We start from the raw sequence: 25,156 nt of genomic DNA, 5'->3' as shown, positions 1-25,156 counted from the left end.
TGCTTCTTGAGCTCGGAAGCTGGCTCTTTTTTACAGGGAGCTGGGGAGGGTCTCAACCACATACTAATCTACTTGGGCCCCAAACCCTCCCCGCCCCATAGGTTTTAGACATCAGAGAGAATGGAATTAAAGCAAACTCCATTTTGTTCATGGATGGGTCCACTCCTTCTAGGACTACTCCAGGCCATGTTTCCTGTCCCCGAGGGTCCCCCTGGTCCCACTTTTCCAGCCTCAGTCAGTCAGCACAATGACTGTGACTCCATCAGAAAATCCTCTCCAGTAATCGACCGGGAGGGAAGGGGCCTTCTCAGCACCAGCCTCTCAGATCCCTGCACAATGGAAACCCCTGGGCTGGGGGCAAGATTTTTCTATAGGCTCCTCACGTCTGCCCGGTGGTTCTCAGGCAGGCTGGCATACCCCGTGTACCCCACTGAGGAAGAAGTGGGCCTGGGGGTGAATTGTAACTGATAATGAAGCACTTAAGTATGACGTTGACTTGACTCATGCCTGGAACAGATTCAAGGTCATCTCTCTCTGACTGTCACGCTCACTCTTGCTTTCTCAAGCAGAATGAACTCTTTGCCGTGGCCTGTGAGGTTCCAAATAAACTTCCGGCCTCGCATCTCTTGTCCTTACCTCCTTTCTCATTCACTCATCCCTCTGGCCTTCAGCTGGTTCCTTGGATAGGCCAAGCTCTTTCCTGCAGTGGGGCAACTCCTTCTGCCAGGACGCCCCTCCCCCCTTTTGTCTTGCTATAGCTCGAGCTTCGGGGCCCAGCTTAAAAATTAACCTCTTTCTGTACTGGTTTGGAGGGGACTTCAGATTGCCTTGAGGCGTTGGGGAGCTGGTGATATTCTCTACTTGATCTACATGAAGGTGACAAGGTATGAGAATACATGAAAATTCACTGAGCTGTCCATTTAAGATTTGTAGACTTTACGTGCATGCTAAGTCTCTTCAGTCATGTCTGACTCTTTGTGACCCCACGGACTGTAGCCCGCCAGGCTCCTCTGTCCATGGGATTCTCCAGGCAAGAATACTGGAGTGGGTTGCCATACTCTCCTCCAGGGGATCTTCCCGACCTAGGGATCAAACCTGGTCCCCTGCATTGCAGGCAGATTCTTCACCGCCTGAGCCACCAGGGAAGCCCAGATTTTATGCAAATAAACCCCAAAAGACAATATCTTAAAAAACCAGTTTCACCCACTTCCCTGTCTCCTGTTCTATGACTCTCCACCATGGCCCGTGCCTTCCCCTCCTGGTGCAATAATTACACTATTTGCTGTTTTGTTTGTAAACTGTTTCTCCCATTAGAATGTAAGCCCCATGAGGACAGAACCCTTCTCTGTCTTGTTCACTGAGGTACCTTCTGGAGTGTAGCGCAGTGCCTTTCACATCATGCCTATTAAGAAAATTAGCAAATGGCTAGATGGAAAAATGAATAAAAAAGCTTGGATTTAATGATGGAGGAAAAGGGGGTGGAGGAGGTCGGCCTGAGGTTAGATGCTCCTGACTTCCAGCTCCCAACAGTTTAGGGGTCTTGTGCTGGAAGCCCGTGTCCAGGAGCAGCTGGGAGACGAGCACCGTCCTGTCTACACCTCACTGGGGCTGTCCTGGTCGGCGTAGATGAGGAAACCCGTGAAGAGGCTGTCGGTCCAGTACGGGTCGTAGAAGAGCCCATTCTGCTCAGAGTAGAAGATCTGCAGCCAGACCTCGTCCCCCTGCCTGAGCGCCAGGATGGTGGAGCCCGAGGCCACGTCGTGGTTGCCCGTGTTGGCGTCGAAGGTCCGGATGCGATACTGGCCGTTGTGCACCAGGCCGATGGCCAGATGCTTGTTGGCCAGCGTGATGTCGTAGGTGAAGTAGTAGATGCCCGGCACGCCGCAGACGAACTTGCCACTGGAAGCGTTGTAGTGTCCGCCCTCATTCATTAGTATCTTGTCGAATTTGATGGGCAGCCGCTCCCGCGGATAGCTCTTGGTCACTGCCACGGAGAAGGCCGACTTGGCATGGCTGCTGCCGCAGCTGCAAGGCCCCGGGAGGCCCGGCTCCCCCTTCTTGCCCTTGGGCCCCTTCTTGCCGGGTATGCCGTGCTTGCCCGGGGCACCGCTGACCCCTTTAGGGCCACGTGGGCCGGCCCGCCCAATGGACCCGGCTTTGCCCTTCGGGCCTGGCTTCCCCCGATTACCCGTCCGGCCAGGTGAACCTGGAAGACAGAACAGCTGGTGTTACGGAGGGGGCCGCAGAGAACCAGGCAGAGGGCCCGCTTTGGCTTTGCATCCTTGGAACACAAGGCTTTGGGTAAAGGAAAGAACACAGTCTGTGCAGTCACACAGAAATGGATGCAAATCATGATATTACCAGGGGCATTCCTCCCATCTTATCTGGAAAGTGGGAATGGTAATATGCACCTTCCAGAATCATGTGGGTTGGGGCAAAGATGACTTGTCACAATTCATGCCCTTCCCTTGTCCTGCCTTTGAAGGAAGAGTCTGGTTTGTCTGCCAGGTCAGCCCTTCCCCAGGCTGTGCTAATAATGGGTTGAGACAAAAATTGTAAGAAGCCTCTTGACTTCAAAGCATTGACCTTAGTGAAATCCTTGACCAGTGCCCGAGATCCCTGCCCACGTGGGCAAGGGTTTTTACAGCAGCATTGCTTACAATAACAAAAACTAGAAACAATTAAATGCCTATCCAAAGGGAGATGATGAGAAAAATTATGGTCCATCCCTTATATGCAATTCTCTGCAGGAGTTTTGAAAAAAATGACACAGATTTACATGTACCATATGAAAACTTCTCTAAAATATACTGTTAAGTGGAAAAAGAAGGTGGCAGAAACTCTTTTTTGTTCAAAAGAAACCACAATGCCCATTACTTTGCACATCTGAGTGCCTGGCACCTAGTAACCATCGCTAGATGTATATACTTGGCGTATCTTGCGTAACATTGCCATGGTAATGTGTGCCTACAGAACACCTCTGGGTTTTTAATTCCCATATTCTAATAATGTACATTTCTCTCAACACAGTATTTTTGGCTGATGATTATATAAAAACATTTATATTTCTGTCCCCTAAACTCAATACATTTTACATTTTACACAAAATGTACGGGTAACTGGAGTCATATCCAAACACAATGGTTAATTGAAACAGTTGGCAGGCTGGCAGAGCTGGGGGGTGGACAGACGTTTTGGAAAGCATGTTTATGCTTAGTCGTGTCTGACTTTTTGAGATCTTTTGGACTATAGCCTGCCAGGCTCCTCTGTCCATGTGGATTCTCCAAGCAAGAATATTAGAGTGGGTTTCCAGACCCTCCTCCAGGGGATCTTCCCGATCCAGGGACTGAATCTGGGTCTCCTGTGTCTCCTGCATTGCCAGTGTATTCTTACCTGCTGCTGCTGCTGCTAAGTCACTTCACTCGTGTCCGACTCTGTGTGACCCCATAGATGGCAGCCCACCAGGCTCCCCAATCCCTGGGATTCTCCAGGCAAGAACACTGGAGTGGGTTGCCATTTCCTTCTCCAATGCATGAAAGTGAAAAGTGAAAGTGAAGTCGCTCAGTCGTGTCCGACTCTTAGGAACCCCATGGACTGCAGCCCACCAGGCTCCTCCGTCCATGGGATTTTCAAGGCAAGAGGACTGGAGTGGGGTGCCACTGCCTTCTCCCTTACCTGCTGAGCCATCAGGGAAACATGCTGGATGTCAAGCATGTTAAGAAGCCTGTGGCTGGAGGTTGCCAGGTGTAAGCAGTGTCTTAGCATCACTGCACACAAAGCAAGGGTCTGTTAACCACCCTATGAACTAGGTGATCAGCAAGTAATGCTGCAGATATTTTACATCCTAACAGGGTGCTTTGCTTCTCATATGTATATATGCAGGCCTTTTTGTGTGTGTGTGGTTTAGAGTTTTGGGTTAATGTGTAATGCATTTAAATTTTTCCTATTTTAAGTAATTGGGAAATAAATTCCCAAACAGCATTTTCTCACTGAACATCTAGTTTTCAGGAACAGATTGCTTATGCTAAGTACTTGGCAACGTTTGGTATGAGTATGCTGCTGCTAAGTTGCTTCAGTCGTGTCCGACTCTGTGCGATCTCATAGATGGCAGCCCATCAGGCTCCCCCATCCCTGGGATTCTCCAGGCAAGAACACTGGAGTGGACTGCCATTTCCTTCTCCAATGCATGAAAGTGAAAAGTGAAAGTGAAGTCGCTCAGTGGTGTCTGACCCTCAGCGACCCCATGGACTGCAGCCCACCAGGCTCCTCCGTCCATGGGATTTTCCAGGCAAGAGTACTGGAGTGGGATGCTATTGCCTTCTCCATTGGTATTAGTATGCTGCTGCTGCTGCTAAGTCGCTTCAGTCATGTCCAACTCTGTGCGACCCCATAGACAGCAGCCCACCAGGCTCCCCCGTCCCTGGGATTCTCCAGGCAAGAATGCTGGAGTGGGTTGCCATTTCCTTCTCCAATGCATGAAAGTAAAAATCGAAAGTGAAGTCACTCAGTCGTGTCCGACTCTTAGCGACCCCATGGACTGCAGCCTACCAGGCTCCTCCGTCCATGGGATTTTCCAGGCAAGAGAACTGGAGTGGGGTGCCATTGCCTTCTCCGGGTATTAGTATACATATATGTAAATACACAGAAAGGGACCAGGAAAGACATGCATTAACCAGTTGATAGTGCTAACTTTTGTAGGATGACAGGAGGATGCTGAGGTGGAGTGGACAGTCTCCAATGGGTTTATTGTCTGCCTGGCACCCCTTCCTTTGGAAACCTGCTGTTCACTGCTTAATGTGGTCCTAGTGAGGCTGTCAACCACAGTGATCAACTGCCCTCACCACATACACAATGCACACTCACACTCAGGTGTGGGCACTTGACCCAGTCCTGGCAAATGGTGGTACCTGACCTCTATGGTCAAGGTGATTGGTTCACAATGAATATGTGATCAAGAAGAATCAGTAATCCTGAGAATTGCTCTATGGATCAAATGGGCATTTCATAAATTCCAACCTTTGTGAGAACCAAGCCAATATACATAGAAGCAAAGCCTTGACAATATTTGAGCTCCTGGATGCAGCTATTCCTGAAGCTTGGCTCTTGGACTTTCTAGTTGTATGAGCCAATAAACTCCATTTGGGGCTATAAATTGGGTTTCTTTTTTAATTTTTATTTATTTAAATTGGGTTTCTGTCTCTTGCAACCTAGAGAGTTCTGAATACTATTTCAGGAGACTTGCTTAAAGTCACTGAGCAAATCAACAGTGCAGATGGGGCAGGAACAGAAAATCTGAGGCCCACTGTTCCTTTCCAGAGAATACACCATTTTTTTTTAATTAAAAAAAATTTTTTTGGCTGTGCTGTGCAATATAGGGGATCTTAGTTCCCCAATCAGGGATTAAACTCGTGCCCCCTGAAGTGGAAAGTCCTAAACACTGGACTGCTGGGTAATTCCTACTCTGTTGTTTAGAGAGACATTAGTTTGGTTTATAAGGCAATAAGATTCAAATATATTAGTTTTCATAACTTTGCAAACCCCTTTTGAGTCAGATGTTATCAACAGGTGGGAACAGGAGGGACAGGGACTGGGCTTCTTACCTTCCTCTCCGCTCTCCCCTCGGTCCCCGTCCTGGCCATCCTGGCCATCTTTGCCTGGAAAGCCCATTCTTCCCACCATCCCTGAGGGCCCTGGGGGTCCTGGGGGGCCGGGTGGACCCTGGGGGCCAGGCATGCTGCAGATGAGTTGAGGGGAGCCCTTCTGGAAGTCTCTGCGGGCGAAGGCAGCCAGCAGTGGGTCGGCCGCACAAGGAAGGGCACAGGCCAGGAGCACCCAGGGGATCATGGTGGCCACCTGTGGGAGGCAAGAGAGCTGTGAGTAGGTGAGTCTGGCCATGGAGCTAACTGGAGGTCAGTCGTCCAGAGAAGGAGAGGGCACCTGGAAGAGACACGGTTATACCTCTGCTCCTCTCTCCCTCTCACATCACACGCAAGTAGCCAGACAGTGTTCCCACACCTGGACGTCTCTGGATGAGCCGGGTCATGGACTCAGAATACACTTTGGAGGGGTCTTGGATGGGGGAGGCACTCATCCTCACATCCTCGTGCTCTGGAGTGGCAGGACTGAGCCCAGTGACCGCTGATGGGGACGAGCTGTGGATGGAGAGAATCGATCCATGCTTTCATTGAAATATGTGGTCTGAATGGAAAGTTACAAGGGCAGAGATACTTCAGACTGCCGGTGGTGATTTGTAACTATGCTAGAGGATTCGAGGCAGCACCTTAGCGGGTGAGAAGTGAGGCCTCAGTTCCCAGTGTTGGTGCCGCAAGCCTGAGCAGCACTGGCAGACGATGGGCACAGCTCTTCTGCTGAGGGCTCCCTGTGTACCAGGCCTGGGCCAGGAGCTTTCCACACGTTACTTAATCTCATAGCATCCTAACTGAATAGCTATGAGGAGGAATGGGAGCTCAGAGTTCACAAGGTGACTAAGGCAGGCAATTAGTGTGGCAGGGCTGGGATTTGAATGAGGTCATGAAGATCCAGAGCTCGTGTGCTTTGTTCCAGGCTACACTGTTTTTGTTTTCATTTAAAGAATAATAAAAATGATATACTCACATTGTTCTAAAGTCAAACAACATAAAGCTTATAATGAAAAACTGCGCGTGATCTTCAGCCCTACCCAACCTCCACATCAACCCTCCCCCCTCTCCCAAACTCTTGGCTATTTCTTCTGGAATTTATTGACATTAAAAGATAATATGCTTATGTAGCTTCTTTTTATCTGTTTTAAAGTTGTTTGTTGTTTTCTTTTCTTTTTTTTTTTTGTACTGTGCTGTACAGCATGCAGGATTCTAGTTCCCTCACCAGGGAGTGAACCTGTGCCCCTTGCAGTGAAAGCTCAGAGTCCCAATCACTGAACCACCAGGCAGGTCCCATCAATTTCAGACATTGCCTTTTGAATTCCTATTATGACAGATGAGGATTCAGCCCTCTTGCATCACTCAAGGACCCTGTTTTCTCCCTCATGCTGTTTAAACATAATTTTTGACTAAACCAAAATTCACTCTTTGAAGTATTATAACTATTGTTTACTGCTAAGCTAAGCACCATAGTATAATTATACTTCCTTTGTTATATACATTTTTTCTTACTGGAGATATTAATAATTTTATTTGCTTAGTTTTCTACATCACAAATTTGTACATTATCAAATATATCAGATAATTTACCGCTCCCAATTATTTTCCTGAAGACATAAGTCCCAGAGCCCTCTCTCCTCCCGTTCCAACTGTGTACACACTTTACAGCCCAGGACTTTCCTTTATAACCATCATGTTGATTCTCTTTGTCTCTGTCCTGTGTTTTATCTCCTCCTTTACAAATCCATGCCTTCCTTTTATTTTATTTTTTTTCACTCTCTCATTTTGGTGGCACATATCCTACAATAGCTTCCTGGATAAGAAGTGTGGGATGTAATTTTGGGGGACACTTTGCAAGTCTCAGTAAGTCTTAATTTCACGCCATGTTCTTAAGGCTGGGGCAGTGGTGACATGATCACACCAGAGACCAGAGTGTTACATGACCAGAGATTATCTACCCCAGCGCCTCTCCGGGAAGATGCCAAAGCAAAGGCCCAGAGCAGAAATAAGCCACTTGTTCAAGATCTCTCAGCAAACTGACTCCGTCACTTTGCAACCAATAGCCTCTCTCCTAGAAATGAAACCAGGAGGGAGAATATTCTAAACAAGACTTTCTGCCTCTAGGATGGGCTCTGAAGTGGTAGCTGGCTTTGTGAATTTAGGTAAGCCCTCTTCCCTCTCTGGGCCTCAGTTTCTATGCCCTGGAACATAAGGGATTGGAGGACTTCCCTGGTGGTCCAGTGGTTAAGAGTCTGCCTGCCAAAGCAGGGGACATGGGTTCAACCCTTGGTCTAGGAAGACTCTACATGCCATAGGGTAACTACGCCTGTGGGCCACAGCTACTGAGACTGGCCTCTAGAGCTTTCGAGCAGCAGCTACTGAGCCCACGTGCCACAGCTACTGAAGCTGGCACACCCTAGATCCCATGTTCGAAAACATGATAAGCCAGAAAATGCAAAGCCTGTGTACAAAGGAGGTGACCTTCCCAGACACCCTGGGGGACCAGCCCTTCCTCTTCCTGTGTGACTCGGCAAACACCATCTGTCTTTAGGCCTTCGTGCTTTAATCACTGAGGAAGACCCAGAACTCAGTGCATCTCTCTGAAATAAAATTGTCCTTGGCCCCAGGTCTTTTCTCATAAGGGACACACTTCAAAAGGCACAACTAGAGAAAGTCCACACTCAGCCATGAAGACTCAGCACAGCCAAAACTAAAAATAAAAAATTTTAAAAATCTACCAAAAATCAGGGGTCTGTTTCCACACTCAAGTGTGCATCAGACTCAACTAGAGGGCTTGTCTAAACCCAGATTTCTGGGCCCAACCCCCAGAGTTTGTGGTTCAGTAGGTCTGCGTTGGGGCTGGAGGATTAGAGGTACTTTGAGGAATGCTGAAGCTGGTGGTCCAGGGACCCATTTGACTGCAACTTGGGCTTCCCAGGTGGCGCTAGTGGTAAATAACCCACCAGCCAAGGCAGGAGACACCAGAGACGTGGGTTTGATCCCTGGTCAGGACAATTCCCTGGAGGAAGGCACGGCAACCCAGTCCAGTATTCTTTCCTGGAGAATCCCTTGGACCGAGGAGTGTGACAGGCTACAGTGCATGGGGGGTCACAAGAGTTGGGACACGACTGAAGCAGCTCCGGGAGTTGGTGATGGACAGGGAGGCCTGGCGTGCTGCGATTCATGGGGTCGCAAAGAGTCGGACATGACTGAGCGACTGAACTGAACTGAACTGAAGCAGCTTAGCACACACACAGACTAGATGATTTCTAAGGCCCTTTCACCTCTGATGCTGACTGAGACTCTCAGACTCCACTCTGCCCTCTCTTAACAGGTGCAAAGCCTTGCTGGCTTCTCTGTTCCCACATAACCTTCGACCACTTCATCAGAGCCTTCAAGCAAGAGAGGGCTTCCTGCAGCCGTAGGGCTGGCAGTAAAGCTGAAGCACTGCTCAGGTCTCACCGTCAAGGCTCACACTTCCCTCCTGGGCCCTCAGCCTCCCTTCACATCCAGCTTTGCCCGGGCCTGGGAGCCTGTCCAGACCTCTACACTGGCTCTGGACACAGGCTGACTCTGCCCCTCCTTCTGTCCCCTCCAAATCTTTAACCCTGGGAACATATGAAGAGGAGAGAAGACCAGGCCTCCCCTGCCGGGAAGAGGAATGGAGCTGGTGCTGGGACTCGGGGAGCTGGTCTAGTTTTAGCTCTGTGCTCACCAAGCTGGTGACTTTGCACCAGTCACTTTCCTTCTCTGGACCTCAGAGAAGAAATGTCACAGAAGCGTCCCTGGCCAGGGAGAGATGATTTAGTACCAGACACTGCCTTAAATAACATGTAGTAATAAAGTTATTACCTTTTCAATTTCTGTAATCCTAATTAAGTAAAGAAAAAAGGTTTCAGTTTGCTGACAGTATATCTTTCATGTCTCCATACCCCTCCCTAATATCCCTTTTCAGTAAAGAACACTGTCATCTGTGGCAGTGCACACCCATTCTTATGAAATTTTGTGCAATTTGGAAACCTTGGAGACCCCCAGACAGGACTATGGTGCCAGATACCCTGGGACAGAGCATCTGCTGGGGTGTAAGGAAGGCCTGTGGCCCAGTGTGAGGAAAGGGACTCAACAATGGCACAAGATAGCTCTGGGGATCTAGTCCTTTGGAGAGGATGCAAAGAAAGACTTAGTGGGTGATAGAAAGAGTGTATTAAAAATCCATATTTTCATCTGGGCACCAATATGTGAGGACATATTGTATGCTCAATCGAGGGGTCAGGCCAAAGTGAAGACCTGACAAGGAGGAGGTTTTTTGGTGTTTTGTATTTAAAGTTCTTTTTCTTTCTTTTTATTTAGTTACTTATTTTTGGCTGCAATGGGTCTTCATTGCTATGCACAGGCTTATTGTAGTCACAGCGAGCCAGGACTACTCTTTAGTTGCAGTTCACAGGCTTCTCATTGTGATGGCTTCTCTTGTTGTGGAGCAGGTTCATGAGTTGTGGTTCTAGAGTTCATGCTCAGTAGCTGTGGTGCAGGAGCTTAGCTGCCCCATGGCATGAGGGATATTCCTGAGCCAGGGATCAATCCTGTGACCCCTGTACTGACAAGCAGACGCTTAACCACTGAACCACCAGGGAAATCGAAAGGAATAGTTTTGAGAGCTCATTCCATGACTCTGGGCACTCTTGGATTTTAAAAGGCAAGCTTTGGAATTCCCTGGTGGTCTAGTGGCTAAGATATTATTCTCCCAATGCAGGGGACCCAGGTTGGATCCCTGGTCAGGGAACTAGATCCCAAATGCTGCAGCTAAGAGTTCACATACTCCAACTAAAGATCCCGCATGCCACAACAAAGACCTTGAACAACCAAATAAGTTAATTTTTTTTTTTAAAGTGCCACTCTTGGGGCTGGGAGGGGGAGAGCTGTGGACATGCATCTGAGGACTGCATGCCAAGTTGGCCGCTGGGAGAGCAGCTGCCTGCCGAATGGAAGGAGGAAGAGAGCTCTCTGGGGCACAGGGAGGGAGCAGACTGCCTTCTCACCCTCCTTGGTACACAGAAGGTACCAGACATTGTGCATTGGGAGCCAGCCTGGGCCAGAGGGACCAGGACAGGAAGTGAGGGGCCCAGCAGGGATAATCACGCAGGGTTATCTGAAAATGAGAAGCCTGGACTTGCCTGCAAAATGAAAGTGTGATGGACTGCTTCACAGTTGTTACAGTCAGAGGGCTTAACTTGGGAACGCCCACAGAAGGTACCCCAAGAAAGAGACATCATCCGTGTCTGCCGGGTCCAGGGGAGCTTAGCCCTATCTCAGCCATGAAACAGGAACCATCTGTCCAATTAGTGCTTCTTCTGCTCCTTCCTTCAACCTGGAAAGAGGTGAGCTAAGGTGTCCCAGCCAGCATCGCAGCTGCACTGTGGGACAGGAGGAAGCCTCACCTTTGAATGATGATTGAAGGGCAGATTACCTGGGAGTAGACTGCCAGGGGGAGCACCTTTGAAGAGGAAAAGTTAAAATTTTACCTCCTTCTCCTTCTGCCTCTGTATCTCAGCTTGTTCCTTGTGAAGTCTAGATCATGTAGGTCTCAGAAAGTGGGGACTCACAATACTAGGAACTGGAGCTTATCTCACTCACCCTTGTCCTACTCTTTGCAATCGCCCTAACCCCTGCAAACCCGAAAACCCGCTTAATCACGCCTGTCCATGTATAAAAACCTCTGTAACCCCTTTGTTTGGGGCTCAGAGCTTGGAGTGTTAACTCCTCTGGGCCCTCCAGCATAATAAACCTGAGTTCTCCAACTCTCCAGTGTGGTGCTTGGTTTCTTAAGTACTGGTTTCTGCAACACATTCACTGGCTAAATTATAAAGGGGCATGCGTGCTAAGTTGCCTCAGTTGTGTCTGACTGTTCGATCCTATAGACTGGAGCCCTTTAGGCTCCTCTGTCCATGGGAGTCTTCAGGCAAGAATACTCGAGTGGGTTGCTATGCCCTCCTCCAAGAGATCTTCCAACCCCGGGGATCAAACTCTTATGTCTCCTGGATTGCCAGGTGGGTTCTTTACCACAAGCGCCACCTGGGAAGCCCTATAGAGGAGCTTTATAGTACCTAAGAATACTGGAGTGGGTTGCCATTTCCTTTTCCAGGGCATCTCCCTGACCCAGGGATTAAATCTGGGTCTCCTGCATTGCAGGCAGGTTCCATACCATCTGAGCTATAGGGAAATCCCTATAAAAGAGCAGAGGGAGGCAAAAATTAAGCTGCAGTTTAATTAAGCTGCTGTCTTCTGGTGTCTCCTGTGCTCAACATGGGCCGTGTAGTTAGTGGTAGAGATGGGAGGCAGACTTAGGAAACGTGGTGGAAGCTTACATGTTTGATGTACTTTTGGAAAACTGTGTCCTAGATTCCCCAGGCTCCAGGAATCTCCATCTCTTTCCCTTGTCTGCTTGATGAGAGTCTTGCAAAACTAGTCTTAGTATTACTTGTGAGCTGGGACACATCTGGGACCCCAGAAGAGAAACCTACTTCTCAAAGCAGATTTGAAATAATTTGGAAAGTTACAACTTGCAAATATTTTGGACGAGGGAAGGAGGGAAGGAGGAAAGAAGGAAGGAAGCAGATGGGAGCAAGTCTTCCAGGCAGATGAGAGTCCGTAAGACAGGCAGGAAAGAGAGGAGGCAAGAGGAGAGAGAGAGAACGGTGAAAGGGGAACCCTGTGCTTCGGCTTGGCTCCCCTGTTGCTTCTCATCTCTACTCTGGACACACAAACCTGGCAAGAGGGAGCAGGGTCCGCGCTCTCCAGCCTCTGTGGACAGCAGGGGATCTGGCTCAGTGAAGCTGGCCCAGGGCAGGCCCCAGGGGCTGGGTGGAGGCGTGGGGCTCTGGAACTCGAAGGGAAGAAGGGATTTCTCTGAGCTGGAGCCTGAAGGTTCCTGCAGCTACAGCCAGCAACTGTTTTGGAAATAGAGGCGGGGAGATTGGTTCTGACTCCAAACCCAGAGGGAGGGAGAGGAGAGTTTCCTTCCCTCTGAGGCACCTCCAAAACAACCAGCTCTACACAGTCCTGCTCCCAGCCTACTCTCCACACCACAGTGGTGAAAAACTAGGGGTGAATGCGTGGAGAATGGACAAGTGCCCAGGCATCCAGACAAGTGAACTCTTGCTGAGTTTTAAAAATAAATTTAGGTGCTCGCTTTGGCAGCAAATATACTAAAATTGGAACTATAGGGAGAAGATTAGCATGGCCCCTGCACAAGGATGACATGCAAATCGGTGAAGCGTTCCCTATTTTTTTTAATTAATTAATTAATTAATTTTTTATTTTACTTTACAATTCTGTATTGGTTTTGCCATACATTGACATGAATCCACCATGGGTGTACATGCGTTCCCAAACATGAATCCCCCGCGTTCCCTATTTTGAAAAATAGATAGCCGGTGGGAATTTACTGTACGACACAGGGAGCTCAACCCAGTGCTCTGCGACAAGCTAGAGGGGAGTGATGGGGTGGGAGGTGGGAGGGAGGTTCAAGAGGGAGGGGACGTACGCATACCTATGGCTGATTCATGTTGATGTATGGCAGAAACCAACACAACATTGTAAAGCAGTTATCCTCCAATTAAAAATAAATATATTTTAAAAATTTAGAATTACAAACTTGAGGAGAGCCCCAAGGGACCATCCAATCCAACCTGATTGGTTACAGAGAGGGAAACTGAGACAGAGGCAAACTGACTTAACTGGACCCCTAAAAAGTTCCTGGCACCGTTCAAAGCTCTTTACTGGAATTATCTTATTTGAAGTTTACAATAAGCCCTACAAGGCAGTAAACTTACTGTCTCATTTTTCATTGGAAGAAACAGAGGCTCTGAGAAGTGAAATGATTTACCCCAAATCACACAATTTGAGTTCTGGGGAGTATCTTTGAACCCAAGTCTGACACGCTCTGGAGACGATGTGTAATGTACTACACCTTGTTCCCTTCTCTGCTATTTTTTCCCCCTCTCTGATTTATAGAAGAGGAAACTGAACTCAGAGAGGCGAATTTGCTCGTGTTTATACAACTAGTTCGTGGCAGAAGTTATATTTGAATTTGGGTTTGGCTGACCCTAATGCCCAAATGCTTTCCACTCTGTCAGCATTTCTTAGATTTTTCTTCCTAAATATCCCAAATCATAGCAGAAACCTTAAAGCATAGGCCAAAGCCACGCAAAGCAATAGAGAAACTTCTTTGATATCCTTTTATTATATCATGACACACATGCCAAACATACACACATATATATATAATACGTGATTTGGAAAATGTGAAAGTGATGCTTTTTCTCCCTCAGGATATTTGAGATTGACGTTTGAGGGAAACTCCTGTCCTCTGAGAGGCCCATACGTGGCTTAGCCAAGGTGATTAGGAGCAGTCTCCTGAGCCCTGACATCCCACCACTGGGATGCCCCTTTGGAATGTCAATGGGGTGTTCCCAGGGGCTGAACCCAAAGCACCTCCCCCCAAGCACCATCAGCTCATTCCTGGCTTAGAGCTGGCCAGTGTCTCCGCCCAGGTCTCTTGCTCCCCTGATGGCCATTCACCTGCCCAAGCCAGAGGGATTATTTACAAATGTAACTTAGCCACATCACTTTCTAGACAGTCTTACTCCAGTGGCTGCTGGCTGCAAAGAGCAAATATTGGAACCCCTGATGAGGAACTAAAGGAAATGGCTCCCAGCTTCCATCCTAACCCAGGCTAGTCCCCTCTCTTCCTACACTCCCCTCCCCTTCAGGCCAAGCTCTAACCCACCCCTTGGTCTGCAAGCTCTGTTCCACCACCTTCTTTTTCACCTCATAGAGCACAGGGCTCCACCCCTCCTCTGGGGAGAAGGCTTGCAGAATATTTTACACATGGCAGGTACTCCATAAATATCTGTTCAATTGATAAGAAAAAAAAGTATTGGTCCTTCCTTATCTTTCATTTGCTTATATATCTGGCCACATTGGGTCTTAGTTGCAGCATGCGGGATCTAGTTCCCTGACCAGGGATTGAATCCAGGGCCCCTGCATTTGGAGTGTGCAGCCTTAGCCACTGGACCACCAGGGAAGTCCCCTTCCTCATCTTTAAAAAATAACTCTCTTAGTTCCTAAATTGTCCTTGCTGGTGTGAGTTGAACAGGGAAGGCTGCATGGTAATTTTCCTGCCGAAGGGAAAACAATATTAGCTGGTTCAACCCCTAAAATGGAATCATGAGGTGCTGACCTTGAATGAAGTTCTTCAGTCTGGTTTTAATTTGCTCAGTCCCTGGGTTCCTTATCTCTCAGTTAAGTAGCTAATGAATCATAAAGCCATGTGTTCTAGGAAAACAGTCGGAGCTAAAGGGCCTCAGCCTGAGGTCCACTGTCAGGACCTCCTCCCTGCTCTTGTTCATGGTCCTCAGGACACAAACCCCTGCTTCATTCCCAAGGGCCCTCTATTCACAAAGTGACGTGAGAAGGGCCAGCAGTGGGGACATGGGTCTCTAACTGCCTCTACCTGAATGTGGCTGCCAGTGCAAACTCCAGAGACACTTGTCCAGGCCTTGAGGCTGCTGAGTCTGAGTTTTGCACAATCTTCCTTGGAGACTGGAAGATATAAATTGTGCTCAAATAAATTTGATCTGTTAGTTACCAGGTCACACTGACAGGTAGTGGTAGTGTTTCACTCAGTGCTAGTAGCAACTATCCAAAGGGAATAACAGTATACTCAACTCATGAAGTTTGTGCAGGAATAATAGCTAATGTATTCAAAGCTTCTAGCCCCAAGTGTGACACAGTAAAAAGTTCAGCAGCTGAAGAGAACTCTGAACTCTGCCTAACTGCCTTCCCTTGGAAGCCTTCAGATAGCTGCCTGCTCATGCTTCATGTCTCAGGGCTCATGCCTCCTCAGAGAGGCCCACCCCTGCCTGTTTGCTCAGACCACCCTGGTCTTCCTTCCGAAGCACTTGGCCCAAGTTGTGATTCTATATATTTTTGTTTCTTGGCTCATTAACTTTCTGCTGTCTGTCTTCCCCCTAGAGTGGAAGGTCCAGGAATATAGAGGCCCTGCCTATCTTGCTCTCTGTTGTCACCAGTGCCCAAAGCTCAGCTCAGCTGTTCAGTAGCCTTGAATGAAATGGTCACTCGTATGTAATAAAAGAGCAACAGGAACAAAAGGATGACAAAGCCACACTTGGCTACTGAGGGAAACCCAAGGAGACTGCTGGTCTTGGATTCAGAAGAGGCGGTCCCCGTCCTAGTTTTGTAACTCATTGGCCATGTGGCTTTGGGAAAGTCATTTCCTCTTAGCTGGGCCTCCACTTCCTCACCTGTAAGATGGAGATCACAACTCACCCTGGCTGCCTTACAGGGTTCTCCTGAGAATCTAATAAGATAACCAAAATTGAAAGCAAATCATGATACATAAGTTAGAGCCTTGTTTAAAACAGTAACTGCCACCAGCTGCAGCGGAACTAACAGCAGCACCTTCCTAACCTCCCAGCAGAAGCCCTGGAACGCTTCAGGGGGAGGACACCTGACTCTGACCAGGCCGGGCAATTCTCCCTGTGTTTGCAGTTGAAAGAAAAGGGCTGGTGGTGGGAACGGGGTGGGGCTTGCTCGCTGAAAATTCGCTTTGATGGGAGTGAAAATTCTATGATGAAAAACATCCCATGCCCTCCCTGAATTCCAGGAAGCAAATTGGAAACAGCTTCTCTGAGAAGCTGAGAGAGGCCCGATGGGAAGAGAGAGGGGTTGGCTGCCGATCCTCCCACAGGGCTCACGGAACCAGTCCCCTTTTTCCTGGTATCTGGAGATGGATGCCCATGTGGAAACACTACAGCACCGAGTCTAAACAAAGGATTAAAAGTCATGGGGCCCACTTGCCAGGAGACCTCCGAAAATATCTGATCAGCTGCTTTCTCCTTCTCCCACCCTCTGTCCCTGTTTTTGGCTCAGTCTAGAGAATAAGGCGGGGGAGCCTGGTGGGCTGCCGTCTATGGGATCGCACAGAGTCGGACACGACTGTACCGACTTAGCAGCAGCAGCAGCAGCAGCAGCAGCAGCAGCAGCAGCAGAGAGTAAAAAGGGTCCACCGCCAAAGCGTGACCTAACGAGGTTTAGGAGCCAGACATCGCGATATTTGCCTCAGCTGGAACTCTGACTGCACACCGGAAGTCAGCCTGGCGGGCACTGCAGTATGCCACCAAGTTCTAGTCTCTGACAGAGAGAATCTCTTACACACCAAAGCGCGTGACATGTGGTGGGCGTGCAGCCCGCTCTCTGGGCCCGAGGCTGCTTCACATGGGACCTCAGCTGCGGTTGGAGTCAGACTCTGAGGCAGCTGAAGCCAAAGCCGTCTGGTTTCAGTGCTACCCACAGCTTTCTCTGCCCTGGAGACCAAAGACCGTAGGGAGAGAAGCAGGCAGCTGATGTATAGGGTGTGAGGACGGGCGAGGAGGCCCGAACGTGTTCAGAGCCCTGTATTTAGCTTCTACTGAGTTCTGCCCTCCAAGTGGCCTTCCAAAGTGCTGCCCAATAGGAGGAGGATATGAGTCACATGTGTCTTTTTAATTGGTTTCACCGCCACGTGAGAAAGATAAAAAGAAGCAGATGAAATTAGTTTTCATGCTATTTAGCCCCATATATCGCAAACACCATCATTTCAACATGTAGTCAGTGTAAAAGTTGTTGAGGCATTTTACATTCTTTAATTACCACTAAGTCTTTGAAGCGCAGTGTGTATTTCACACTTGCAGCACTGGCCACTAGCTGTGGGTCCTTCTACAGGTTGCTTACGCTCCCTCCCTCATCCTCATCCCCCCTCCAAAATGGGGATGATAATAATAGTACCTACCTTAGAAGGTTTTTATAAGGATTTAATTTTCCTAGAGTAAGGCCTGGTATAGGGGAAGAGAGATAAAAGCATTGCCTATTCTGTCCTTCTGAAAAGCAAACAAGGTGATGGATTTTTTTTTTTTTTTTTTTGATGATGGAGTTGAAACATGATACAAAAATTCAGACCTTGTTTAAAATTGTCACCAACAGAAACTGAAATGAGAAATTACCCTCACCTCCTCCACGAGTCCTGGGGCATTTCACCTGGAGCCTCTGTATTCTCCTAATACATTCTCCATTTTCAGGTAAGATAGTTTGTTTTTCTGTCTCTTGCTACCAAAGGAGAGTCCTGTGGAGGCTTGACCTTCACTCCTGCCATTCCATCAAGAGGGATGAACGGGGGTGTCTGGGTTGGCCCCCTACCCCTGATCCATTTGGCAGGTTCAGGCTCCATGGAACAGAAATAGGGGAATCAGTCAGAGTATTGATCTCATTAACTGACAGGAGAACCAAATGGGCTATCATGTATGCAGATGCTTGGTACCGTGACTTGGAAAGGATGCCTAATGGTGTGGCTTATTCTTATTGCGTTGGAGCCTAGACATTGGGGATCTGAAGATGAAAAGATGTGGGTGCTGCTCTTATAGGGCACATGATCTGGTTATACTGAGGGTCCCACTGACATACCTGTTCGACCAGGTGAGAAACAAGCCTTGCTCCTCCTTTCTCTTTGATCTAGGCTCCCTTGAGGAGCATCCAGGACCATACAGAGGGAGGGGAAGGCAATTTGGGAACTAGTTGATCCCTTGGAATGGTATGGAAGGGACTATTCTTGAGGATTCAGGAACTAAGGGAGAGGAACAAAGTCTGTACTCTGAGGGGTTCAGGAGAAAAAACTGTTTTCCTTGACTTCCTTGGGCTTGCTGGTTTCCAGGAACTCACTTCCAGTCAGGCCATGATGGGCATTCAGGATAACTTTAAAGATGTGACACAATGCTAGCCTTTGAGAGCACATGGCTGAACTGGTGGTTAAGAAGTGGTTAACAGTCATTTTCTAGCTGTTTGACCTCTGTTATGTTATTTAAGCTCTCAGTTTTCTTGTCTGTGAAATAGGAAAAGCCATGTGTATGGTCTTATTTGAATTAGTAAATTTGAAAAAGCATGGTATAAAAATATTTATTGTTTCACTTTATATGTGAAAATTTGTCAAGAATCTTGCAAGGATATTCTAATAGGTGAGCAGAAATTCTAATGGGTAAGCAGAAATACCTGTCATCCTTCAGCAGGTGAGTATTGAGTTACATCAGTTTGAATTATTTGAGGACTTTAGGAATGTTTCCATGAATAATTTGATTGCTTATACCTCATTATAGAGTAATTGTGAATATTACATAGGATCATTCAGTAAATAGCTCACAGTAAGCCCTCAGTAATATTAATAATGGTATTATTCTGATATAATGATAAAATTTGAAGACAATGAGAGAGATAATGGGAGAAGGATAAATGAGTAGACCTGGGTCTGCTGTTTCCTCATCTGTAAAATGGTGAGAACAGTGACCTTGTGAGGAGTTGAACAGTTGTGAACTTTGGGATAAACAGCATCGAAGGCAGTTGTGACAGTTGAGGTGATTTTATGGCATGGCATGAAGGCAAAGGTGCAGGATTTCTATGGGTGTACCCTACTTTAAACAAGGATCTAAAATTGGAATTTAGTCATTCAATGATCAGCTTTTTGTTGAGACTGCAATGTGCAAGGACTTCTGGCTGAGAGCTATGGAAGATGGTCCTGCCACTGATGAAGTTATAGTCTAGACAAGAGGTGACCAACTGGCTTATCAATGGCCTTATGCAAACCACAGACTGCACTGTGCTTTCATTCATTCATTTATTTATTTTTAACTTTGAAATTGTTGCCAATGTAAAACTTGGGAGATTTTATGTTAAAATGAAGATTTCAAAATAAAATACAGAATATATCTAACCAAGGAGGTAAAAGACTTGTACTTAGAAAACTATAAGACTTTGATGAAAGAAATTAAAGATGACAGAAACAGATGGAAAGATATATAGTGCTCATAGATGAAATAATTAATATTAAGATGACTATACTACCAAAGGTAATCTACAAGTTCAGTGCAATCTCTATCAAAATACTAATGGCATTTTTCACAGAATTAGAACAAATGATTCTAATATTTGCATGGAAACACAAAAGACCCCAAATAGCCAAAACAATCTTGAAAAAGGAGAACAAAGCTGAAGGTATCATGCTCCCTGATTGCAAACAATACTAGAAAGCTACAGTGTGGCTCTGGCACAAAAACAGACACTTAGATTAATGGAACAGAATAAAGAGCCCAGAAATAAACCCATACTTTTATGGTCAATTAATCTATGACCAAGGAGGCAAGAACATATAATGAGACAAAGACAGCCTCTTCAAACTTGATGTTGAGAAGCTGAACCACTTTCATATACTATATACAAAAATAAACTCAAAATCGATTAAAGACTTAAATGTGGGACCTGCAATCATAAGACTCCTAGAAGAAAACATAGGTAGTATGCTTTTTGACATCACTCTGAGCAATAATTTTTTTTATTATGTCTCTTCAGCCACAGGCAATGAAAGTAAAAGTAAACAAATGGTACTACATCAAATTAAAAAGCTTCTGCATAGCAAAGGAAACTATCAACAAAATGAAAAGACAACCAATTGAACAAGAGAAAATATTTGCAAACAATGTATCTGATAAAGGGTTAATATCCACAATATACAAATAACTCATACAACTCAGCAGCAAAACAAACATGCAAACAAAAACAAACCTGATGAAAAATGAACAGAGGACCTGAATGGACATTTTCCCAAAGATGGCCAATAGACACATGAAAAGATGCTCAATATCACTAAACATCAAATGCAAATCTAAACCACAATATCATCTCACAGTTGCCAGAATGGCAGTTATCAAAAAGACAACATGTAAATGCTGGACAGAATGGGGAGAAAAGGGAACCCTTGTACACTGTTGACAGGATTGTAAATTGGTGCGGCCACTGTGAATAACAGTAAGGAAGTTCCTAATAAAATTAAAAGCAGAACTTCCATATGATCCAGAAGTTGTACTTCTAGGTATTTATCTGAAGAGAACAAAAGCACCAATTTGAAAAGATATGTGTACCCTTATGTTCATTGTAGCACTATTTACAATAGCCAAAATATGGAAGCAACCTAAGTGTCCACTGATAGATAAATGGATAAAGAAGATATAGAATATTACCAGACACGAAAAAGAATGAAATCTTGACATTTGTGACAACATAGACAGACCTAGAATGAACATAGAGGATTTCATTTCACAGGAAATAAACCAGAGAAGACAAATACCAAATGATTTTCACTTACACGTGGAATCTAAAAAACAAAACAAATGAAAATAACAAAACAGAAACAGAGTCATAGACACAGAGAACAAACAGATGTTTGCTGGGGGGAGGCAGAGGAGACACAGGTGAAATAGGTGAGGGAGAGTAAGAGATAAAGAATTCCAGTTACATAATAAATAAGTCACAGAAATGTAACATGCAGCCTAGGGAATACAGTCAATAATATTGTAATAAACTTTATAGTAACCTGATAACTAGACTTATTGTGATTATTTTGTAGTGTGTAAAAATATTGAATCACTGTGTTGTACATTTGAAACTAATATCCTAAGTCAGTTGTGTTTCAGTAAAAAAAAAGATTTCCAGGCAGCCCTGCAAACGTGGCGCTGTGAGCAGCTGGTGCGGAGTGTTCAGGCTGTGGTCTGTTGCCTGCGTACCATCTATGCACCCAACGTGCCCTGCCCACCGTGGCCCTGGGGACCCCGCTCTGAAGACAGCGTGGAAATTCACAGAAAAACATGAATGGGTAACAACAGAAAATGGTGTTAGATCAGTGGCAATCAGCAGTTTTGCACAGGAAGTTTTGGGAGATGTTGTTTACTGTAGTCTGCCTGAATTGGGGACAAAATTGAACAAACGAGGAATTTGGTGCTTTGGAAATTGTGAAAGCTGCTAGGGAACTCTTTTCTCCTCTATTAGGAGAAGTAACTGAAATTAATGAAGCTCTAGCAGCAAATCCAGGACTTGTTAACAAAACTTGTTATGAAGATGGTTGGCTGATCAAGATGACACTCCATAACCTTTCAGAAATAGATGATCTAATGAGTGAAGAAGTATATGAGAAATACACAAAATCTATTGAGGACTGAAAATGGAACCCCTAAATAAACTGGCTTGAAACAAAAAAAGATTTCCAGCTGTTTTTCAGGATCTGGAGGACCTGGCAAAATTCTGGCAGGGCACCAATTGACTGCCTCTTGGACAAGGTGTTATGGGCTGAACTGTGTTTCTCCAAAATTCATGTGTTGAACCCCAGAGTGGGACTGTACTTAGAGACAGGATCTTTAAAGAGGTAATTGATGTCAAAGTTATATTGATGAGTCCTAATCCAATATGACTAATATCTTTATAATAAACGGAGATTAGGACACAACACCCAGACCAAGGGATGACCGTGCAAGGTCACAGTCAAGAGGTAGGCATCTGGAAGCCAAGGAGAGAGGCCTCGGAAGAAATCAAATCTGCGATCACCTTAAGCATAAACTTCTGGTTTCCAGAACTGTGAGAAAATACATTTTTGTGGTTTAAGCCATCCAGTTGTATTACTTTGCTAAGACAGCCCTAGCAAACTAACACCCAGGACCTACGTTTTTCGGTGTCCAGTCCTCACCACTCCTAAATGCTATGCATTCTGTTCACTTACGTATCATGCATGGTCCCTGTTGGCATATGAATTTGCAACCCCTGATCTAGAGGAAGAGGGTATTCTCCATATGTGTTCTCCATATAAGTTGTGTGTTTCTATTTCAAAGCTCTCATGTTAATTTTCTCCTTTAATTTTCCCCAAACTTCTAAGAGGCTGGTTCTGTCATCCCCACTTGGCAGGAGAGAATACAGAGCTCAGAAAAGTGAACTCATTTTTCCCAAGTCAAAGCTGGGACAGAACCCAAGCCTTAAATAACTGGGCAGCTATGTGTGTGTATGGTATAAGCCAGTTACAGCAATGCACAAATCCAAAGGAAGATTATTTTCTTGAAAAAAATATTTGGCATAGAGTTCCCTTCACAAGTGAAACCTAGATTAGAACTTGATTAACAGAAATCTGACTTATGCAGCAGTTTATCTCATGGAGGCAGTGCCAGCTTGGCAGGCCTTTGACCTGGAGGAAAGAGTGGGGGAAGCTATGAGTAACACAGGGACTGTGCTGCCCATAGTGAGCATTTGGGAGTGGAAAGCATCAGAGCCTGGGACTGGGGCAGAGAAGGTCCAGTCATCTATGTCCAGTCTGCAGGTGAAGATGAGAGCAGGAATAGCAAGATAAGGAAGAATGGAGGAAGAATGTGCAGAGAAAGAAGTAACTTCCTGGGGGAACTCGCTGAATATCTGATGGAGGCTGAGTGGCTTTCAAGATGCCCCAGACTGTGAAAGAAAATTCATTTGTGTAATGACACACTATACACAGGAACAAAGTATATGCAGATACAGAAAGATGAAAAAGCAAGTTGCAGCAGGGGATGTCAAGTATGACTTTTCTCTGAGTTAAACAAGACAGACAGATAAATAGAGATGTATATCTATGTGTATGTATATATAGACAGATTTTATATATATAATGACATTTCTGCAAGGACACACATCTTGTTAAAGGGGTTACCTCCCAGAATTGGGAAAGAGTGTGTGGGTTTTTACTTTTCACTTTCCACCTTTATATACTGTGTGAATTTCTTAAGATAAACGTTGTTAGTTTTGTGTCATTTAAAACAAAAGGTAACCCTAAGGCTTGAGGATTGGAAGATAGGCAAGGTTGTGTCCCTGCTAGGGACTGTGGAAGCCTGTGTTGCACTGGATATATTAGCATGAAGGGCAGTAGGGAGGGTGTGAGAAGTGTGGAGGGGTTGCAGAGGGACAATTGAAAGTGGACATAATGGATATGATTACCAGACAACAGAATGAATCAGAGGAGAGCTGTGTAGCGGGGAGGGCAGAAATGGAGGAACAGAGAGGATTTTGAACAATGCTGAGCATCAGCTTTGGGTTGACAGATATAGGACAGTGTCGTTGCAGTTGCTGCTGGTTCAGTGGGGTCTCTGGGATATGGCAAGTCTAAGGAGGGGACCCTTGAAGGATTCCACACAGGAGAGTTTTTCAGTCAAAGGGTAGAGGAGGAGTGCACTGAGGTTGTGCAAAGGACTGACCTGAGCTGCGAGGCTGCAGGGGGCCAGTGCAGCTGTTTAGTTGAGAGGAGCAGTCCCAGAAAGGGGCAGTGGCAGTGGGGATGGAGAAATAAGAACAAAGTAAATAAGACAAGGCTTGGAGAGAGGCAGCAGGGAGGGAGAGTGAAGAGCATTGTGAGGAACGGAGTGCATATCTCAGCTTGCTGGTTGCAGATCTCAGCTTGCCCATCTGTATGATATATTTAATTAAAGTAATATCAAGAATCAATGAAATAATGCACTTGATAGGTAACTATGACCGTTAGCTCAGGTATTGGGCTCAGACTTACCAGGGTTCAAATCCTTTTACCACCAACGACTAGCTGTGTGACTTGAGCAAGTCATTATTGTCTCTGAACCCGGTGCCCCTTCTGCAGGTGGGCATTATGTGTTGTCATGGAAATGATGCTGGCAGGGCCTGGCACAAAATAAGCACCCAACAAACGGTCAAGCTATTACCATTACCATCAAGAAAACCATTGAGCACCGATCCTGCCACAGGCTCTGTAAGCGCTCAGTAAATGTCAGTTCATGTTGTAATTCATAAGGCAGAGGACGAGAGCCAGGAATCGTGGGTTGCCGGCCTGCGAAGAGGGGCTGCCGGCGGTTCCCTCCCTCGCACTTCCTCCTACCCCCGCAGTCACTGCGTATTCTCCCCATCCCTGCCCGCACTTAATGTCCCTGCCGGAGGGCGGCGGAGGTGCGGACTGGGCGGACCGCATGTGGACACTTACCCTCACCACCGCCGGCCACGTCCAGGGGCGTCTGCAGCCACGAAGCTCTGGGCCGTCCCGCCTCCCGCTGCTGCAGCCCAGCCGGCGCCCGCCCCAGGCATACTTTTCCCATCCCGTCATGGGCGGGAGAGCGTTCCACCCGGTCACGTGGGCCGGCCCGCAGCCCGGCCGCGCGCTCTTGGGCTTTGGTTGGAAAAACCTTTCAGCTCCTGTGACAACTTGAATGTGTTGATGGACCGTTCTGTGCGTAGAACTTGTGAGTGCATTTGAAGATTCTGTGCAGGAGAGTGATCCTTATCCAGAAGTTTGCAAGGGTGTGGGTATGTGGCACACGTCTAATGAGGCCTGTATGTGAGCATGCATCTTGCTGTGAATCTAGGAGTACTGTGGATGTGACAGCTTGTAACAGTACCTTTCCATGTGTGCTGAATGTAAGGTGCTCGAGAGAGATTATGAGTTACGTGTATGTGTTCAGTTTTGTGTGTGTGTGTGTGCATAAGAGCGTGTGTGCAAATATATACATCAGGGCTATGTCTGCACATCCACATGCATATATCCAAGCTTACAGCTTGGTGTGCAACAGTATACTTCAGTTGTGGTATGTACACACTCGTGGTTGGATGTCTAT

At 46.5% G+C, this 25,156-nt stretch overlaps 1 protein-coding gene, 1 non-coding gene and 1 pseudogene across 2 annotated transcripts; 2 read left to right on the top strand and 1 right to left on the bottom strand.

Moving 5' to 3' along the window:
* On the bottom strand, positions 1 to 24,583 carry C1QTNF2 (C1q and TNF related 2). The gene is made up of 3 exons (XM_040239478.1): positions 24,529 to 24,583; positions 5,601 to 5,853; positions 1 to 2,206 (listed from the first exon to the last, which is right to left on the bottom strand). Exons 2-3 carry the CDS (start codon positions 5,842 to 5,844, stop codon positions 1,593 to 1,595), a joined length of 858 nt encoding a protein of 285 aa, XP_040095412.1. The 5' UTR covers positions 5,845 to 5,853; positions 24,529 to 24,583; the 3' UTR covers positions 1 to 1,592.
* LOC120864981 lies at positions 12,822 to 12,924 on the top strand. Its single transcript, XR_005721307.1, has one exon. It is a non-coding gene; the product is annotated as a U6 spliceosomal RNA (small nuclear RNA).
* LOC120864457 lies at positions 17,992 to 21,730 on the top strand (annotated as a pseudogene).
* Positions 24,584 to 25,156: the final 573 nt, after the last annotated feature.

Source organism: Oryx dammah, unplaced genomic scaffold, assembly GCF_014754425.2.
Source record: "Oryx dammah isolate SB20612 unplaced genomic scaffold, SCBI_Odam_1.1 HiC_scaffold_5, whole genome shotgun sequence".
NCBI lineage: Eukaryota > Metazoa > Chordata > Mammalia > Artiodactyla > Bovidae > Oryx > Oryx dammah.
The sequence above is the reverse complement of the archived record's forward strand: the minus strand, read 5'-3'. Positions and strand labels throughout refer to the sequence as shown.